The sequence below is a fragment of the Chiloscyllium plagiosum genome, chromosome 18 (genome assembly GCF_004010195.1).
Source record: "Chiloscyllium plagiosum isolate BGI_BamShark_2017 chromosome 18, ASM401019v2, whole genome shotgun sequence".
Taxonomy (NCBI): Eukaryota; Metazoa; Chordata; class Chondrichthyes; order Orectolobiformes; family Hemiscylliidae; genus Chiloscyllium; species Chiloscyllium plagiosum.
The window spans coordinates 18,406,379-18,426,977 of record NC_057727.1 but is presented as its reverse complement, the minus strand read 5'-3'; the positions used below and the strand labels follow the sequence as shown (position 1 = coordinate 18,426,977).

The 20,599-nt window shown below is 38.1% G+C and overlaps 1 protein-coding gene across 2 annotated transcripts in view; it reads right to left on the bottom strand.

Moving 5' to 3' along the window:
• LOC122558904 (inter-alpha-trypsin inhibitor heavy chain H3-like) overlaps nucleotides 1–20,599 on the bottom strand; it is a 90,785-nt gene that overhangs the window by 18,447 nt on the left and 51,739 nt on the right. Inside the window, exons 13-18 of one of the 2 annotated variants that reach the window (XM_043707838.1) lie at nucleotides 15,788–15,973; nucleotides 11,019–11,158; nucleotides 9,679–9,836; nucleotides 5,257–5,307; nucleotides 2,559–2,588; nucleotides 2,281–2,304 (exon numbers count right to left, since the gene is read on the bottom strand). In XM_043707838.1, the coding sequence (XP_043563773.1) occupies nucleotides 2,281–2,304; nucleotides 2,559–2,588; nucleotides 5,257–5,307; nucleotides 9,679–9,836; nucleotides 11,019–11,158; nucleotides 15,788–15,973 (589 nt within the window). The remainder of the gene's footprint in view (nucleotides 1–2,280; nucleotides 2,305–2,558; nucleotides 2,589–5,256; nucleotides 5,308–9,678; nucleotides 9,837–11,018; nucleotides 11,159–15,787; nucleotides 15,974–20,599) is intronic. The other variant, XM_043707839.1, reaches the window with a different exon arrangement.

The window sequence follows — 20,599 nt, the reverse complement described above, 5'->3', positions numbered from 1 at the left end:
TGATGATTTGCCTTTGGGAAAGGAGTCCTTCAAGACTATTTCCAGTTTTAGGATCCTTGGCTATTTAAAAGGCTCAAAGATTTTTTTGTCTGTTTATTTTGAAGCAGTGTCGACATGGGTAGAGACCAATAAAGTACCTAGAATTTAAATTACAATTTAACAGCTTAAGGACATGTGGTTAAGGAGAATTGATGTAGGACCGTTCTTCTTTTCCAAAAGATTAGTTAGTCTCTTGAATATATTGCCAGCTGGTGTGGAGGATTATGATTGGAAGTTGCAGTCACAGAGTCATAGAGATATACTGCACAGAAACAGACCTTTTGGTTCAATTGGTCCGTACTAACCTGATATCCAAAAGAAATCTAATCTCATTTGCCAACATTTGGTCCATATCCCTCTAAATCCTTCCTATTCATATACCCATCCAGGTGCCTTTTACATGTTGTAATTGTACCAGCCTCCATCACTTCCTCTGGCAGCTCAATCCATACACGCACCACCCTCTGTATGAAAATGTTGCCCCTCAGGTCCTTTTTAAATATTTCCCTTCTCACCATAAACCTATGTCCTCTAGGTTTGGACACCTCCACCATGGGGAAAAGAACTTATCTATTTAACCTATCCATGCCCCTCATAATTTTATAAACCTCTGTAAGATCACCCCTCAGCCTCCGACACTCTCACAGAAAATAGCCCCAGTCTATTCAGCCTCTCCCCATAGCTCAAATCCTCCAACATCCTTGTAAATATTTTCTGAACCTTTTCAAGTTTCACAATATCCTTCCTATGGCAGGGAGACCAGAATTGCAAGCAGTATTCTAATAGTGGCATAACTAATGTCCTTTACAGCTGCAACATGACCTCCCAACTCCTATAGTCAATGTACTGATTAATAAAGGCAAGCATACCAAACACCTTCTTCACTATCCTGTATACCTGGAACTCCACTTTCAAGGAAATACAAACCTGCACTCCAAGGTCTCTTTTTGTTCAGCACACACCTAAGGTCCTTCCCATTAAGTGTGTAAGTCCTGCCCTGATTTGCCTTTCCAAAATGCAGGACCTCGCATTTATATAAATCAAACGCCAAATGCCACATCTCAGCCCACTGGCCCATCAGATCAAGATCATGTTGTAATCTTATTTGCTGTCAACTGCACCTCCAATTTTGGTGTCATCTGCAAACTTACTAACCATATCTCTTGTGTTCGCATCCAAATCATTTATATAAATGATGATAAGCAGTGGATCCAGAACCAATCCATATGGCACATTATTGGTCACAGGCCTCCAGTCTGAAAAGCAACCCTCTACCACCACTATCTTTCTTCTACCTTCTATACAATTTTATATCCAAATAGCTAGTTCTTCCTTATTCGTGTGATCTAACTTTGCTAACCAGTCTAGGAACTTTGTTGAATGCCTTACTGATGTCCATATAGATCAGGTTCATCGTTCAAGTGCTTTCTGACTGGGCATAGATCGTAGAAGATAAGTATCTTTATAGATTTGTCTGTGTGATTCCCTAAATTGAAGGGAATTGTGAGGAATTTGCTTGTGCAATTTTCTCTTACTGGCCCTGAGATTTTCTTCATTCTTTTGTCTTTTCCAAGAAATTATATGGCTACCAGGATGGAGGAACCAAGTGAGCATTTAAACACAGTACTTAAAAATGTGTTGCTGGAAATGCGCAGCAGGTCAGGTAGCCCTCCCTATAGGCATCCAGTCCCTATACACCTCCACCCCCCATCACGAAGGCCTCAAAGCCCTCCGCTTCTTCCTTTCCCGCCGAACCAACCAGTACCCTTTCATCCACTTTACTAACACCTTCCACCCCGACCTCAAATTTACCTGGACCGTCTCAGACTCCTCCCTCCCCTTCCTAGACCTCTCCATTTCTATCTCGGACGACCGACTCAACACGGACGTATACTATAAACCGACTGACTCCCACAGCTACCTAGATTACACCTCTTCCCACCCGGCCCCCGTAAAAACGCCATTCCTGAAGAAGGGCTTATGCCCGAAATGTCGATTCTCTTTCTCCTTGGATGCTGCCTGACCTGCTGCGCTTTTCCAGCAATACATTTTTAAGCTCTGATCTCCAACATCTGCAGTCCTCACTTTCTCCTAGTTGATTTAAACACGGTGCTCTGGTTGTCATGAGAATGGGAGAGGCTTGGTGGAGTGCTTTTTTTCTGTCAATTTTGTATGTATTTATACACATTTGTAAATTTTACTAATGTAACTACATAAAGCAATGCTTAAGCTGCATCTTACCATAAGTGAAACTGGGTCTTTTACCTGCAGAAAAAAATATGAAAATTAATGTTTGGTCAATACTTAAAGAACTTAAGATAGTTCGTTAGTGAACATCGAGAATATATATATTTGTTAGTTGTGTCAATTAAGAAACCTTTGCTTTTGAAAGTAATTGAAGAAAAGATGCTTGCAATTATCAATAATTTATATTTGACAAAGTAACTGTTGCATGTGTACAATAACTTGTTACAATGAACTGAAACAGTTTAAAATCTAAATGTACGTAAATTACTTACTGATAAAACTTGGGCTGGCCAATGATGTTGCTGGAAAACATTAAAACTTTGATGTATAGATACAATTTTAAAAAATCTGAGTCCAACATTTTTCTCATAATGCTAACTTTAGAAGATTATTTCTAATAGAATTACGTAACATCTTGAGCATTGTTAAATTCTAAACTTAATTGTTAGCTAATAGATTGTTAAATAACTTGGAAATTCTGAAAAATTAACAATTTGGAAGGTTGTTTTGCAGTACACCTTGGTTCATGTGTATTACAGCTGAAAGTGTGGCTCAGAGGCATCAGATGTTAATAATGTCAGTTTAACAGACAAAAAGCTCCATAGAACAAAAATACAAGCCATGATTGGTTTAAAAAAAAATCACTCTTTTGATCAACTGTCAGATCAAATATTTGGTTGACAACAGTTCCCTTCCCACAGGCAATGGCTAATAGTGGCATGAGGAAATTGTAAACAACAGAGCAAAGGAAACATTTCTCCACCAACACTACAATTTATAAAATCTAAATTCACATAAATGAGACTCCAAATACTTTCTTCCCCTCTGCAACCAACATTTTAACACAACAGTGGTTTTAAAGGACAACCTCGTTCACTTATTCAACCTATTTTTCATTTTAGCTAATGCTGTGATTATTAAAGGAACATTAATGTTTAAAAATAAATTTGAAAACTGAGTGATTAACTGAGCAGCTCTCTGGAATTCACTTTGGTCTTTTTTCATGTTCCATTTATTCTATGAGTTACAAGGTTTTTACATGGATCCTTCCATTAGCTTTTAGCTATACAACTCTCCAACTTTCCTTTAAGACCTCATGCATAAGGCCTTATTGCATTATTGCTTAATGATTTAAAATTAAGAACACTCTTGATTCCTGACAACTCCTGTGTTTGTAGTTCCATGGCAGGTTGACAGCTTCTGTTCCCACATCTCCTGCTGACTGACTAAGCTGAGAGTGTGACATTGGAAAAGCACAGCAGGTCAGACAGCATCCAAGGAGCAGAATAATTCCTGGTGAAGGGCTTCTGCTCGAAATGTCGATTCTCCTGCTTCTCGGATGCTGCTTGGCCTGCTGTGATTTTCCAGCGCCACACACTCAACTCTGATCTCCAGCATCTGCAGTCCTCAATTTCTCCTGACTGACGAAGCCAACTGCTGCCAAACTATGAAACACCCAGCTATGTTTAAAATAAAGAAATTGTCCTGACTGCCAAAGATCATTCCATGACACCAGGTAGAATATTCTTTATCCCTTTCAACAGAACAGTTTGATTTTGTAACCCACATGAATGATTAATATCTCTATTGGATATAATTGCACTGTCTCCAGACCTTCTGCTTTGCAAAGAAACACCCATATTTGCAAATTGCTCCGAGTTTCCTTTAATCCACAATTGACATGAATAATTGAATGCTTTATTGGTTTAATATGGACATCATGATTATACCTGTGATGATGCTGCTCCTTTAACAAGGTTATGTTGTCCTTGTTTTTTTTATGGAGGTCATAAAGTCACAAGTTCCGAAATGTCTGGGGTGATCTACTTGAGGAAGTTTTTAAGTTGAAAAAACACGTGTAAATGATATGGGAGTGGCCACTTCTCCCAGCCCAGCTTTACCCTAGTTTGGTTTCGATTTTAGCAGTCTGGCTGTTCAGAACCAATTTGAGGCTGCTGGTCAAAGAAAAGTTATATGGAAGAAGGTGTTCCATGCTGAATCTCTTGCCATTTCTCTGACATTTCTCCTGTAAGACCCCGTGTTTGATTTTACCTTTTTTGCCAAGGGGTGTTTATGGGGATTGTTGCAGGAATTTGGAACAGCTTCATTAAGTTAGGATAATCTGTTAGGTTTTCGGATCAGTTAAGTTATTCTATATTCTATTCTCTTCGGTTTGTGTTTCGTTTGGCAATCTTTCAAATAAATTTTGTTTATTAAAAACTAAGTGGTTGGATCAGCTGAATCACTCCTGGAATATCCACTTTAGACCAGTTTAAATCAACTAGCAAAGTTCGGGTCCAGTCTACTTTCTTGAAATTTTTTAAGGGGCGCTGGCCTGGTCCATACCAACCAAAGTCAAAAGATAAATCATCTATTGTTTATGGATCTCCCTTAAAAATGTTGACCTTATTGAATAAAACAGATTACTTTTTAATTGTAATTAAAATAGCTTGTTTGATTTGCATCTACATCAGGGTTGTTAACAATTTCTCAATCAAGTCTTTCTATTTATTTTACATTTACAAATCACAACACCCAAACCAAAAGTCATATTTCTAAAGTCCGCAACTCATGAAATTGGATATTTTCAATATCATCTTCAAGTTACAAACAAATAATGTTCTTTCAGTCATGTAACCAATTATAATTTTGAGGAATACAGCTGAGACCACTGTGAATGTGTAATGCAACATACAATTTCCCTTCATCTGTTTCTGATGGTATTCTCATTTCCACTCCATTGGTATACTTGCTTCCTTTGCTATATTGGTTCTGGTAGATGTCCTTTTCTGTCCTGCACACTGAGCTACCAGACCCAATGCTTTACACTTTGGTTACTGAGGTGACACCTGCTTGCAATTATGCTTTCCTTCATATATTTATCTTAATAATGAATTTCTTACACTTGTATAGCAGCTTACAATTTCTAGTAGCACCACCAAATTAAGATCAATTTTTTGTTTTACTTACTATATGCATGTCCTGGATAACTGTATTGCCTTTGTTGTATTGGGACTTTTTCTGAAAAAGAAATTAGAACATATATATACTTATACTTTTAAATAGATCTGCCATGTATAGAGAGATTGTTTTGCATTTTCCAGTTGCTACCAGTCTCTGCGTGGTTACAAGAAGAGAGTGTAAATGTACAGAAAAGTACACGCTGAGGAAAAGGGAAAAAACAAGCATGAATGGCCTACTCCTGCTCCTATGTTCTTATGTTAGAGGAGTATAGAATCACAGATGTACAACAGACACTTCCATTTATGTAAAATCGGAGAACGTTCGAAGTGCTCATCATGTTGAGTTGCATCTGTGGAAAGCGAATACAGTCAAAGACATTTAATTTGCATTTATAAAGTTTCTTTAATGTTGAAAAACATTCCAAGATGATTCATGGGAGTGTAATCAAATAAAAATGAATGTAATTTCAAAGTACATTGAGTTGGGAGACAGTAGGAGTGAGGATATGGACATCAAAGTTGGAGGAGAGAAAATGATTGGTCAAACAATAATGCCAGAACTATCTTGGTTCATGAAAATCCGAGAGCCAGGCATTTGAATTGTATAGTGCACAAGGCATATTTGACTTCCAGAACCATTTGTCCTGGCCAACATTCAGCACCTCCACAGCTGTGTGGTTTCATTCTAACTTTATTTTAACTGAAGCCATAAGTGAAGACTGCAACTTTCTGATTGCTAATAAAATGAAACAGTCGTATAGTGTTTGCTTGACCAGTTGCCAATTAATTTGGCCAGGAAATACACACAGGTAAGGTTGAAATGAGATATTCCCATTAATTTCGGGACTGGGCCTTGAGCCTGATTGGAGATATTAAACAAGGCTGTCACTAAAAGAACAAACATAGAGTCCTTTGACTTGCTTTGGATGCACAAAGAAACAGCAGCACCTGGGCTGGTATTGTGCGTCAGCAGGAAAAGCCAACTGTTCAGCACCACAGACAATCTATACCTAAAAAAGTTAAAAATTACACAACACCAAGTTATAGTCCAATAGGTTTATTTGGAAGCACTAGCTTTTGGAGCGCTGCTCCTTCATCAGGTGGTGAAGGAGCAGTGCTCTGAAAGCTAGTGCTTCCAAATAAACCTGTTGGACTATAACCTGATGTTGTGTGATGTTTAACTTTGTACACCCCAGTCCTACGCCAGCACCTCCAAATTATATCACAAGAAAATGGGAAAGTGTAGCCTAGCTTTTGAGGCACTGTATAGTGACACGTAATCGATCTCCAGTCTGCCCGAGAAATCTTAAAACTCAAAGATCTGTCATGACAGATTCAATTGATAGTAGAGATTTGATACAATGTGCGGTTGCAAATCAAACATTTTCACAGAGCCCGCATTCCAGTTCCTGTGATAAAATTTCAATATCTCGAAATGTACAGACATTCAATAATTGCCAATAAATTGGGCTGAACATTGTGACAGCAGAAGTCCTGCTAATGGGGCTGAAAGTGAGGCCCTGCTTCGTTAGAAATGAAACCCAGAGTAACACTGTAAGTTAAGGGCAACAGCCTATCAGAGAGTGGGCAGCTCAGTAACCTCAGCAACACAGTGGTCATTGCTGAGGCAACAAAACCAGAGAAACAGAGCCTCTGAGAGGGGTAACCTCGCAAATCGCTAGCAATTAGGGCTGGTAGTGTGGGGGAAAGGGGGAGCTTAATGGTTGCTAAGTATGAGCAGCACCATTGTTAAGGGTGGTCTTTGTTGCTGGGGTACTTTTTCTGTGAACCATGGATATTGTGGAAAAGAAGGTCTAATCCTTCCCTGAGATTCTGCAAGCGTAGTACTAAATTGGGCAATCTCTGAGGAAAGTGATAGTTCCTGACCTGCAGAGTAGAATATGTGGCTCTTAATTGTATATGGATTAATGGCCTCTGGGAAAGCTTATTGCCAAGGGGTTGGTTAAATGTCCAGCACATTTTTCTAAGTTATAATTTTGTTTGATGTATTTCCCTGGCAGCAGACTAAATTGAATGTTGCATTGCAATAACTTTGTATATGTAAATCAAACAAAGTAATTGATTGTCTACCAAGGAGTACAGGCTTGCTGTTGGTAGAGCCTTGTCATTGTCGCGTGAACCTTGTAGATGATGCACACTGCTACCACTGTACATTGATGGTGGTGGGAGTGAATGTAGAAGGTGTTAGATGGGGTGCCAATCATGTGGACTTCGTTTTCTCCTGGATGGTCTCCATCTCTTTTAGTGTTGTTGGAGCCTCATCCAGGCAAATTGGCAATATTCCATCACACTTCTGATTTGTGCCTTATCGTTGGAGACAGGCTTTGAGGAATCAGAAGTTGAGTTACCCATTGCAGAACTCCCAGCCTCTGCCACAGCATTTCAATGGCTCGGCCAGTTCAGTTTCTGTTCAAAGGTAACCTCCAGGATGTCGATAGTGAAGGTCTCAATGATGGCAATGGTTCTTGCCTGGCACTTGTGTTGCATGAATATCATTTGCCACTTATTAGCCAAAACTGATAAATGATGTCCAGGTATTGCTGCATTTGGGCACAGACTACATCTGTATCTCAAGAGTTGTGAATGGTGTTATGAAGATGTGGATGTACCTTTAAGAGAGTTAAAAGCAGCAGAACTACCGGACACAGCACCAAGTGTTCTCATTAAGGCAACAATGTAACACTGGGTCGAACAACTCGATTAGTTCATTGCCTGGAGACAAAATCAATTTCCAATCAAGTTTGAATTGAGTATATTGATGAATCTTAAAAGCCAATGACACAATCCAATGCTCTGGGGTATAAGACCGGGGGGAAAATGAACAGTTGAGAGGACAACTGCCAAGTGCTAGCATATAACAGACTGCTTGAAAAAATATCTCTCTTAAAAGTACCTTTTCAATCAGTAACCTGTGATGCAGAAATTCTTTACAAAGAGAAAAGAAGACACAGGAAGATCCGAAGACAAGAACCTACAGCTGCCTGGTTTTGAGATAAGAAGTGTTGTTTTGTAAATCTTAATTGGGAATTTTATCGGACTAGTATTATAGAAGGGATGCTAAAAGATGGGCTAGAGAAAGAAATTGTAAATAGTGGTTAGTTAATTATTCTCTGTTATACTTTAAGAAATAAAGTTGTTAATTTTTACCTTACATAGTTCTTGGCCACTCAAATCTTTACAGATTACTGCATGGGATAAATCATTTCTGTGTTGCTGGTTTTAAATTAAGCAGGAGAGTTTGCCCGTGCCGTAACAGTGGTACTAAACATTTTGACTTATTAGCAAACATCTAATCTAACAATGAAGGGAAGGTCATTGCTGAAGCAGCTGAAAATGGTTGGGCCTAAGTCACTAGCCAGAAAAACTCTTGCAGTGATGTCTTGAGGCTAAGATTATTGATATCCAACAACCACAAACATTTGCCCTTATTCAGGTGACTCCAAACAGTGGAGACTTTTCCCATGATTCCAGTTGGCTCCTGTTCTGTTTTGCTCCTTGATGCCACAGTCAGTCAAATGCAGAGATGGTGTCAAGAGCAGTCACCCTCACTTTCCCTCTTGAATTCAATTCCTTTGTCCATGTTTGGACTAAGGCTACAATGAGATCAGGAGCTGAGTGTATCTGGTGGAACCTCTTAACAACCAGTTTATTATAGTGCTGTCGATGACATGTTCCACTTTGATAATGATTGAGAGTAGATGGGCAATTTGGATTGCTCTGCTTTTTGTGGACAGGACATACTTGGGCAACTTTCTACACTGCCAGGTTGATACCCAATGTTGCAAGTACACTTGAAGAACTTGGCTATGGCTGTGACTGGTTTTAGAGCAAAGTCTTCAGTATAAGTGCCAAATGTTGCCAGCATGAATAGAAGTATCCAGTGTATTCTGCCTTCTCTTGATATCACACGGAGTGAATCATTTTGGCTATGATGATGCTTTGGGAGACTGAAATGAATCATCCACCAGCACTTCTGACTTAAGATTCTACAAATACTTCAGCTATGACTTTTTATACTAATACATTATGACTGTATAGCATTATTGCTTTCATTTTAAAAGGGTATATTTATATCTAAGAACAATGTCATGGAAAATCAACTACCTTCATCCAATGCAATTAATTCTCTTTGCTGCCTTTAATATTCATACAACTGGTCTTATTTAGAGAGCTTTTGATTTGTGCAACTTACGTTTTGATTTTATTGAATATGAACTTTGTTTTATTAATGTTTTTACTTTTGAAATGAGAGCTTGAATAGATGAGTAAATGAAAATTTAATCAATCCATTAAGATAAATATGTAGCTTTTTAAATCTAATCTACACAGAATATGCTGACTAATACACTAGGTGAATGTCATCTGCAAAATCAAGACTGAATGAAAAGTAATTGTATTCAAACATTACCATCTTCTGACGGTTTGTCAGCCACAAAGCTGTCATTCTTGTTTTCCTCTGGTTTTGTAACAACCATTGATGTTAATGGGGTTACAAAGCTGTACTTGAGCGATAGTTCAAGGATTCTGTCCGTTAGGTTTTTTTTTTCATTTGTCTCTGCCGAAACCCTGAATGCAACAATTGATAATAATTAATTTTGCAATGTATTTCTATCTACTATTGCAAATACTTGTACTGCCATTTAAATAATTTGTTGCCATTGCAATAATTTTTCACTGTTTTTGTGATTTTCTCTTTGAATTGTTATGATCCAAGCTTTTAGTAATACTTGACATGTCAGATCTTAGAAGGAAACCTAGTTCGATAAATTGTAAGTTTTATTTTTGCAATTTGATTACCATAATGATCAGTCACGAGACATATTTTACAAAGCTACAAATGCACTTTAAACAAAATAACATAAGTTTACTACACAAAAGAGAAAAAAAACAAAGCTATGTATATGACACTTTAGAAAGATCTAACCTTAGGAAAAATTCAACATGTTTCCCAGCAATATCCTTTAAAGACACCTAACCCCAGTGAAATATCATACTATCTTAATTCTTTAATTCCTTAATGGTCTAGTAAGATTGTCTCCTTTCAGACTTTCTGCGCAGCCACCGGATATGATTCTCTCAATTGTTGTCGTTTCTTGTGATACACAGACATTATCTAATTGACTGACATTTCCTTGGTAAACTTTAAGAAAAGCCTTGTATACTTGAAATGCTAAATAACTTAAAATGTTTTTGTACTTCTGATTGCTTGGAGATGTCTTTTCAGCTCTGTTATCCTGGAGACTGCCAGAAACTCAACTGCTCTTTTGCTGGTATGAATCATTTCTTCTCAACTGAAACCTGATTGTGGCCCATGACCTTTTTTCTGTTATCACAGATGTTTAACTTTGCAAACACTTCATCAAATAAAACTCCAGGTATCTTGCTAGACTTTTAACTTAAGTCACATGCTTTCTTGGAAATGATGTTTGAGCTCACTATTGAAAAATGGCTTCCTAACTTCTTTAAATAAATAAGTCATCTTCATAGCACTAAATCAAAAAAAAACTCTACTAGAATCTAACTTCCCAAATTATTATAATATATGTTAACCCTTTGTCAAAAAATAATCATACTGAGATGGTTACAACCATTTTGCGCTGATAACAGCTGCAGTTAATAAGAATGAGGTGTTACAAAGGGTTAGCAACCAAAACATCAACCTATCTTTTAGGTGCTGATGGATCAGCTATCATTCAATGACATTTTTAAAATTACTGTCTCATAAACAGAAAGCTTTTGTTACTTTACCGCTTCTCTAAGAGCTGTTGTATGGTCAAATAAGCCCACAGTCGCTCAGTAAAGTCACCAAAAATGTATAGCTGCTGCTGAGTGATATTTTCAACTTCTGATACCTGCACTTCAGCTTTTAGAGTTAGGTTTTCATTGGCCTGTTAGAAAATTACAGGGTTAAGTTGAACCTTGTCGAAAATAGATTAGGAAAGTGCATTAACATTTACTCTTTGTTTGATGACTTAAGTTCATATTTGCTGTTAATCATGTTTTTAAAGATTCTGCAATTTGTAGTGTTTTCATTATTTCATATTAGGCATAAGATGCATTAGTTATTTTCATCAATCTGAACACTGAAAGCCGATAGAATTTATTCAATATGTAATGAGAACAATTATTATTTTCTTATAATTTTATGTTGATTTGGGGTTTATAACTGCCCTACCGAAAATGTATCCTTGAACAACTTTACTAGAACCAACTAACTAATCAGAGAGCCCATTGTTGGATTTGAGACTCTGATGCATTTAAATTGCCTGACTACATAGCAGATTAACTGTGCTTTGGAAGTATGTGGAACAATTATGAAGGAGATGTACAGAGTGAGGACATGAATAACAATTATGAATACATGTTTTTGGTCAATGGAAGCAACTCTGACATTGTTCCAATATTTGGTGATGTGATAGTGAGCATTATTGTAAATTAAAGCAGTGACAGTGTCATTCACAGAGGGCTGTGGAAAGAACTAAAGATACTCAAGTGGACGTCTCAGAAATGTGTCTGAAAGCTCTAACCTTATGCATCAAAAGTTGCACTTCAAACTGTTCCATGTTACCCTGTGGATGTAAAGCCCGGGGATGAGAAGGTTTCTTCGTGATTGAAGATGATGATGGGCCTCTTCAGAGCAGAGAAGTTGCTTAAACCTTTGGGGAGCTGCACATTGGATTAAATGTGAAATTCTATGCCAAGTTCAGAGAGGAGTTTGGAAGGAATTGTCAATTTGCACAACAGCCAAGAGAGATTAATTATTGAATAAAGCATGGAGCTTGTAAGTAGGCCTATACGTGGAACACCTTTTGATATGATAGGATAAGTTGAAGCAAAGTTCAAGGGACTGATTGACCCAGATATCATAGAGCCGGTTGAGGGACCAATAATGTGGAAAAAATCCTGCTGTAGTTGTGTTGATATGTAAAAGGCGAATGAAGCAGCAGTTTGAGAACATCACCCAATTTAGAAATATAGAACATTAAAAAAAAGCAGGGAAGGTCATTTGGCCCTTCAAACTTGCTTTGTTATTCATTACAATTATGGATAATCATCCAATTCAATAGCGTGTTCATTTTTCTTTTACATCATTTGATCCCATATCCCCAAGTGCTCTATCCAAATCATTCTTGAAATCATAAAATGTTTTGGCCTCAGCCGCTTGTTCAATTGAATTCCACAGGCTCACCACTCTGTGTGAAGAAATTTCTCCTAGTCATAGTACTAAATGATATCACCTTATCCTTAGACTGAGACTCCTGGTTCTGAACTCTGAAGTCTTTGGGAACATTCTTCCTGCATCTATCCTGTCTAGTCCTGTTAGAATTTTACAGTTTTCTATGAGATCCTTCCTCATTCTTCTGAACTCCAGTGAATTTAATTCCACCCAATTCGACCGGTCCTCATATGTCAGTCCTGCCATCCCAGGGAATCAGTTTGGTAAATCCTTGCTGCATACTATTTCAGGTGTGGTCTCACCAAAGCCCTGTATAATTGTACAAGATGTCCTTGCTCTTGTACTCAAATCCTCTCGCTATGAAGGCAAACATACCATTTGCTTTCCTAATAGTCTGCTGTATCTGCATGCTTAGCTTCAGTGACTTATTTATGAGGACACCCAGATCGAATTGCACATTAGGTTTCCATTGCAATTTATAGCCATTCAGATAATAACATGCCTTCCTGTTTTTGCTGCCAAAGTGGATAACCTCACATTTGTCCACATTATACTGCATCTGCCATGCATTTGCCAACTCACACAGCTTGTCCAAGCATCTGTGCATCCTTCTCACAGATCACTTTCCTACCCAGCTTTTTGTCTTATACACATTTGGAAATATTAGTTCCCTCATCCAAATCATTAATATGTATTGTGAATAGTTGGGAGTTTTTGCACTGATACCTGAGCTACCTTACTAGTCACTGCTTGCCATTCAGAAATATACCACTTGATAGTCTTTGTTTCCTGTCTCTCTACTGGTTTTCTAACCATCTTATTAAATTACCTCCAATCCCATGCTAATTTCTTATGTAGAACTTTGTGAACAGTCTGCTGAACATTCAAATGAACCACTTCCACTGGCTCCCCCCTCATCAATTGTACTAGTTACATCCTTGAAGAATTCCTGAACATTTGTCAAGCACGATTTCTGTTTCATAAATCTAAGCTGACTCTGTCCTATCTTGCCGTTGTGTTCCAAATGCTCAGCTGTTAATTACTTCATAATGGACTCTAGCATTTCTTCCACTACTGACGTCAGGCTGACTGGTCTATAATTCCCAATTTTCACTCTGCCTCTTTCCTTAAATAGAGGAGTTACATTAGCTATCCTCCCATCTGAAGGAACTGTTCCAGAGTCTTAGGAATCTTGAAAGATGACCACCAATGCATCCACTATTTTTAGGACCACTTCTTGAGTTACTGTTGGATGTAAATTATCAGGACCTAGGGATTTAACAGCCTTCAATCCAATTAATTTCCCCAACTCCATTTCCCTAACAATACAGATTGCTTTCAGTTTCTCCCTCTCACTCAATCCTATGTTCTATAACATTTCTACTATGTTATTTGTGGCTTCTTTTGTGAATACAGAACCAAAGTATGTGGTTAGTTGGTCAGCCATTTCTATGTTCTCCATTGTAAGTTTTCCTGTTTCTTAATGTGTGACTTTCATTTGTCTTCACCAGCCTTTTTCTCTTCACATACCTGTAGAAATTTTTACGGTCAGTTTTTATGTTCCCCATAAGCTTACTCTCGTACTCTATTTTTCTTTTCCATATTTAATGTAGTTATGAGAAAGAACAATGCAAAATTAAACGTGAAAGTATTCAACTGCAAAAAAGTTAATTTCAGTGAGTTGGAAAGGAATCAGATATATGTATATAGGAATCAACAATCTGCAGATAATACATCAAATGAGCTTTTAAAGAAATGCTTCTTCACTCGTACCTTCCAGACCAATAACTACTATCACTTAGGAAAACAAGACTAATTGGCTCATGGAAACAAACACTGCCTGAAAGTAACTCTGAAAATCATCTACCCTCCTCACTTGAAATGGTATTATCCTCATTATCCTTATCTAATAGCACTGTGGGTTTACCTACACAAAAGTTCAACAGATAACTCACTAACACTTGCTTAACAGCCATGATTTGGAGGTGCTGGTGTTGGACTCAGGTGTACAAAGTTAAAAAGCACACAACACCAGATTATAGTCCAACGGGTTTATTTGGAAGCACTAGCATTCAAAGCACTGCTCCTTCATCAGGTGGTTGTGTCAGGTAATTTCTTAACTGCAATTAGGAATGAGCAATAAATGCTGACCCAGCAAGTGACGTCACATCATATTAAAAAAATATAAATCAAGAATAGATACTTTGAGAGTAAATACATTCTTAGGAAGTCCATAGGAGGTTTCAATAGAAAGCTGGATATATATTTGAAAGTTATGAATTTAGAGGGCTACAGATACAGGGCAGGTGAATGGGACTGGATGGCTAGCTCTTTCAGGAGTTGGTACTGACATGATGGGTCAAATGGATTCTGTACTGTAAAATTCTATAATTCTATGAGAAGGGAAGAGTACAACATTCAAATTTAGATTTCATGAATGACTTAAGAACCTGAAAAGTTTTGATTTGTACACACACACATTTAATCAGAGGGTTTTGATCGAGTAAAAAAGAAACACTGCCAATAGCACTTAGGTCAGTCACTAGAGGACATAGATTCAAAAGAATTAGTAAAAGAAACAAAAGTGACAGGAAGAAACCATTTTTAATGCAGCGAATTGTTATGATTGTACATTACCTGACAGCGATGAAGCAGATTCATTAATTGTTTTCAAAAGAGAATTGTATAAGTATTTGAAATAGAAAAAATATTGCTGAGCTACTAATGGGATATGGAGGAAGTGGGGACTGCAGATGGTGGAGATCAGAGTCGAGAGTGTGGTGCTGGAAAAGCCTAACATGTCAGGCAGCATCAAAGGAGCAGGAGAATCGACATTTTGGGCAAGAGCTCTTCATCATCAATACCCCTGTTTCTCGGATGCTGCCTAACTTGCTGTGCTTTTCCTGCACCACACTCTCAACTATTAATGGAGTAAGGGACTAATTTATTAGCTCTTTCAAAGAACCATTGCAAGTAGAATGAGCCAAATGGTCGTCTGTTGTACCCAAAAAATCTACAATACAGGGAATTTTTTATCATGGGAAATTTTACATTTTATAAAATATAATATTTTCTATTTTTTATAATCTTTCAACTCCCAGTAAAAGAATTATGGAAACAGAAATTAGTACGATATCATTCAAATGAGATGTAGATAATTAATTGTAAGAAAATATTTGGGTAAGATTTGAAAAAAGGAGATGAAAATAGTGTTGCAGTTTGAACTTTAATGAGCCAAGATAGGCACAGAACTATTTTCTGTCAACACTGTAATACTGTGTTCTATGATTCTTCCAAAATGTAAATAAATGAACTAGAGTAGGTTTTAGAGAGTACTTACAGTTTGTGCAAAGACCTCTGCAATGAGTGACTTCAGGTCATCATCTGAAATCTTGCCAGCCACTACAATTTCTGACCCATCATAATACTGCCTAAAATTGGCCTGAGTTAACTCTGAAATGGCATTCTCTGGATAGTGCAATTCAATGTCCAAAAGCAAGGGATTTGCCACTTCATCGTAAAAGCCCTGTGAAAAGAAGAAAGAATTTCTAAATACTTATTATAATGCGGAGTCGTTATCCTTTAAACACCCTCTGAAATAAAATTGAGGTCTAAATATATTTGCTTGATAATTTGCTCCTGATATTGAGAATTTGTATATTTTTCTACTCAGCTTTAGTTCTCAGCTGCACACTTGGCTTGCATTCATAACTACTGATCATTTTGAACATCACAGCAGTGAAATATGTGTACTCCTAAGGGATGGGGAAATGAACTGCAGAATTCCTGGACAATGGAGGCTTTCAATTTAATGACACAGCACTGAGTTTCATGATGCCACAAGTGTTGGGAAGAAGCTGAGGTTCATCGCACTCCAGAATGAAAAACCTAGTATCACAACATTGGTAGGTTGACATGGTGTAAACAAAGGTTCTGGTTCGAATTGAATGAAGATGGCAAACCTGTAGATAGAAGTCAAGTCAAGACAAGACTACACCATGATGTATTTTAGACCTCCTGAAGCACACGTCAGAGAACTATTTCTCACAATACTGTTCCTTCCTTCCCATTCAAAGATCCTGAAAATCTTACTGCTTATCATGCAGCATGACACAATAAGAGAAACAACTTGTAAGCAAAAGCATATTACTGCAACTATTGGAAATCTAAAACAAAAAGTGCTAGGAAAAAAAAACTCAAGTCAGGCAGTGGGGAGAAAGAATTATCATTTTAACTTTAACATTGCAATTCAGAACATGAGAGTTAATCATCTTCTAAAAATGTATAAGTGGCTAAAGTAAACATTGTGTTCAAGGATGATACTGAAAAAATAATATGGGGAAATAGCAGAGACTGAACAAATATTTTGTATCTGTCTTCATAGTAAATACACAAAAAATACTTCAAGAATGGTAGAAATTCAAAGACCAAATGTGATAGAGAAATGTAAAATAATCACCTATCACTGGGGAAAATATACTGGGAAAGCTAATGGGACTAAAGACTGACAAGTTCCCTTACCTGCAACTTAGGATTTTAAAATAAGTAGTTGTTTGGACAGTACATGCATTGTTGTAATCTCCCAAAATTCTCTAGATTCTGGTAGATTGAAAAACTGCAATTATAACACTCTTACTCAAGAAAGATAAAAGACACAAAGCAGACCAATTCGCTTAAAACCTGTCATTGGGAAATGCTGGAATCCATTATTAAGTATATAATAGCACTGATATTTGCAAAGTTACGATATAATCATAAGAGGGTTCATTAAGTTGATTCCGGAATTGAGGGTTGCCTTATGAGGAGAGATTGAATAGACTGGGACTATACTTGGAATTTAGAAGAATGAGGGAGGAATCTTATAGAAGCATATAACATTATGAAGAGAATAGATAAGATAGAAGCAGGAAGGTTGTTTCCACTGGCAGGTGAAATTAGAACTAGGGGGCAAAACCTCAGAATAAGGGGGAGCAGATTTAGGTCTTAATTGAGGAGGAACGTCTTCACCCAAATGGTTGTGAATTTGTGGATTGTTGAGAAGCACTTGAGGCTACCTCGTTGAATGTTTTTAAGACAAAGATGAATGGATTTTTTGAACAGTAAAGGAATCAAGAGTTATGGTGAGTGGGCAGACAAGTGGACCTGAGTCCACAAAAAATTCAACCATGATTTTATTGAATGTTGGAGCAGGCTCGATGGGCCAGATAGCCTACTCCTGCTCCTATTTCTTATTTTTTTTTAATGAGTATTTTTATTAAAGAAAAGATTTTAGGCATTTTACAAAATTACAAAACCAGTACAAAATAGTATGACAACTTTGTAATATAATAGCAATAATAGAAAACAAGCTACTACTCCACAGATTACTGAAACACAAAAAACTCTATAAAAACTACAATTCAATAAATAACCAAGAAGAAAGAAGAAAAATAAATAGATGAAATAAAATTAAAACACGTTATAACAAGGTAACTTAAATTATATTCAATTGAATTACTGCACTCAGCGTAATCTCATCCATGCTCCCCACCACTGGGAGCAATAGTAAGCCCATATTTGTTTGGGATTCTTCCCCTCATGGGCCCACAGACAGACAGACACAATTCTCATGGCTATACAAAGGCTAATATAGTCGATGTGTCTGCATCAATATAATTCAAAAAGGGCCGCCATGTTCTGTAAAACAATTCCGTTTTCTGGTGCACCATACTCGTAAGGAAGTCCAAGGGGATGTGTTCCATGACTATCCTACGCCAACTCAAGATTCCTGGGGGATTTTCCAGCACTCAGCTCAGAAAGAGAGAACATTAAATAATTTTTTCCCATGTGCATCCAGGGAGGGAAAATTTGGAAGACCCAAAAGGAGTGATACCGGATTCAACTTAACCTCCGTTCCCAAAACCTTTGCCAAAACACTCGCTATGTCATCCCAATACCTGTGGAGCTTGTGGCGTGACCACAAGCAGTGAGTAAGAATACCAATCTCCATTTTACACTTAGGGCACATTGGGGACACTCCTCTCTTAAATTTTGCAAACCATTCCGGTGCCAGGTGAGCCCTGTGAAGTACCTTCAGTTGAATAGCCTGGGTCCTATTACAAATTGAGATCTTCCTAACATTTTCCCAGATATCCTCCCACATCTCTGAGGAGATTTCCACCCCTACTTCTTGAGTACAGGTTTTATATAGCCTTTCAATGTCCTTCGAGACATTACTATCTAACAAGTGATAGAGAGTGCAAACCGGAGCACTCTTCTCTCCACATCCAACTTGTAGGGGTTGACCATCAATGTAGTCTTTTTTTGGATGAAGTCTGTAACCTGAAAGTAACGAAAATGATTTTTCCTAGGTAGCTCGAACTTCTGACTCAGCTGTTTGAAGGACATCATGATCTCCATGTCAAATAGATCTCCAAAACAGGAGATTCCTCTCGACTCCCAGAGCTTAAAGCCAGAGTCCATCGAACCCAGCTGGAATCCCAACATTCTCACTGTGGAAGTAAAAGGGGAAGTTTTTTGTAAGTTGCCCTCGCCCCGCCGCATCATTTTCCATGCTTTAACTGTGTACAGGACAATCGGGTTTTTGCAGTGATTCCTAACAGTTCTCATCTTGTCCATAAACAACAAATTAATGAGAGGGCATTTTGTCTGGGAGGCCTCAATGTCTAGCCAGATTGATCGTGGATCGTGACAGGCCCATTCAGCTACAAAGGATAATAAGGAACTCAGTTGGTTCTTCCTTAAGTCCGGAAAATGTAGAGCAGTGCCACCAGCATCCCCCCCCCCACCGACCACTCTTGCGGAAGCTGCAATTCATCCAGCTTAATAAGAGGTGGTCTATGATGCCAAATAAAAGATCCAAGGATCCAAGGCAGCTGTAAAGCCTGCACAGTTCTTGCTTTGGCAGCATCAAAGGGAGCATTCTCATGGGGATATAACAAGCAAAGAAGAACTTAATCTTAACCAGAGCTATTCTGCCCAACCAAGATATCGGAAGATCTACCCAGCGCCGAAGATCCTGCCTTATCTTCTCTAGCAGCTGCCCATAATTGGCTTTACATAATTCACTAAAAACCAGGGTAATAAAGATACCTAAATAGAGAAAACCTCCTTGTGACCACCAGAAGGGGAAACGGATTCCATCCCCAAAGTTGGATATACTAATAAGACCCCCCACAGGCATGGCCTCTGATTTCATGAAATTAATTTTATACCTTGAAAACAAACCAAATAGATGAATCACTTACATTAAGTGGAGCACAGATGTCATTGGATCGGTTAAAAAGAGAAGGACATCATCCGCATATAGAGTGATTTTATGCCTCCAGGGTAGTTATATTGGGGACTGTCCAGATGGCTTCCGCCAACAGCTTGATCACCAATGTAAATAATAGTGGAGAGAGAGTGCACCCTTGATGGCAGCCTCTGCCGACACTAAAACTATCTGACCTTATACCATTAGTGAGAACCGCTGTTTTTGGATCACTATACAGCACTGCCACACATTTGGTAAAAACCTCTCCAAGACCAAACCGTTCCATGACATAAAAGAGATACAGCCATTCCACCCGATCAAATGCTTTCTCTGCATCCAGGGAGACTACCAAACCCGGGATCGTTCTTGGCTTACCATATTTGGACCATATTTAATACTCTTCTAATATTGTTGGTAGACCTACGGACCCTTAATAAAACCTGTCTGGTCCTCCTTCACAATGAAAGGTAATACCCTCTCCAGCCTTAACGCCAGCATTTTCAACAGGATTTTAAAATCCACGTTCAGTAACGATATGGGCCTGTACAAAGTTCAATCTTCTGGGGCTTTTCCTTTCTTAAGAATAAGAGAAATATTTGCTTCTCTCAAAGAAGATGGGAGGCAGCCCTAACTGAATGAATAATTGTACATATCCAAGAGTGGTCTGGCCAGCTTGTCAATAAACTCTTTATAAAATCTATCTGGTCCAGGCCCTTTACCATTCTGGAGCAGCCTCACTGCCTACAGTACTTGCTGAATGGTCAGTGGGGCACTCAAAAAGGATACCTGCTCTGAGGTTACACCCGAAAGGTCCAAGGTCTTAAAAAAGGACTCCATCTTCATCATTCTATCCTCACAGCCCTCCGACTGATATAGCTCAAAATAAAGCTTTCTAAA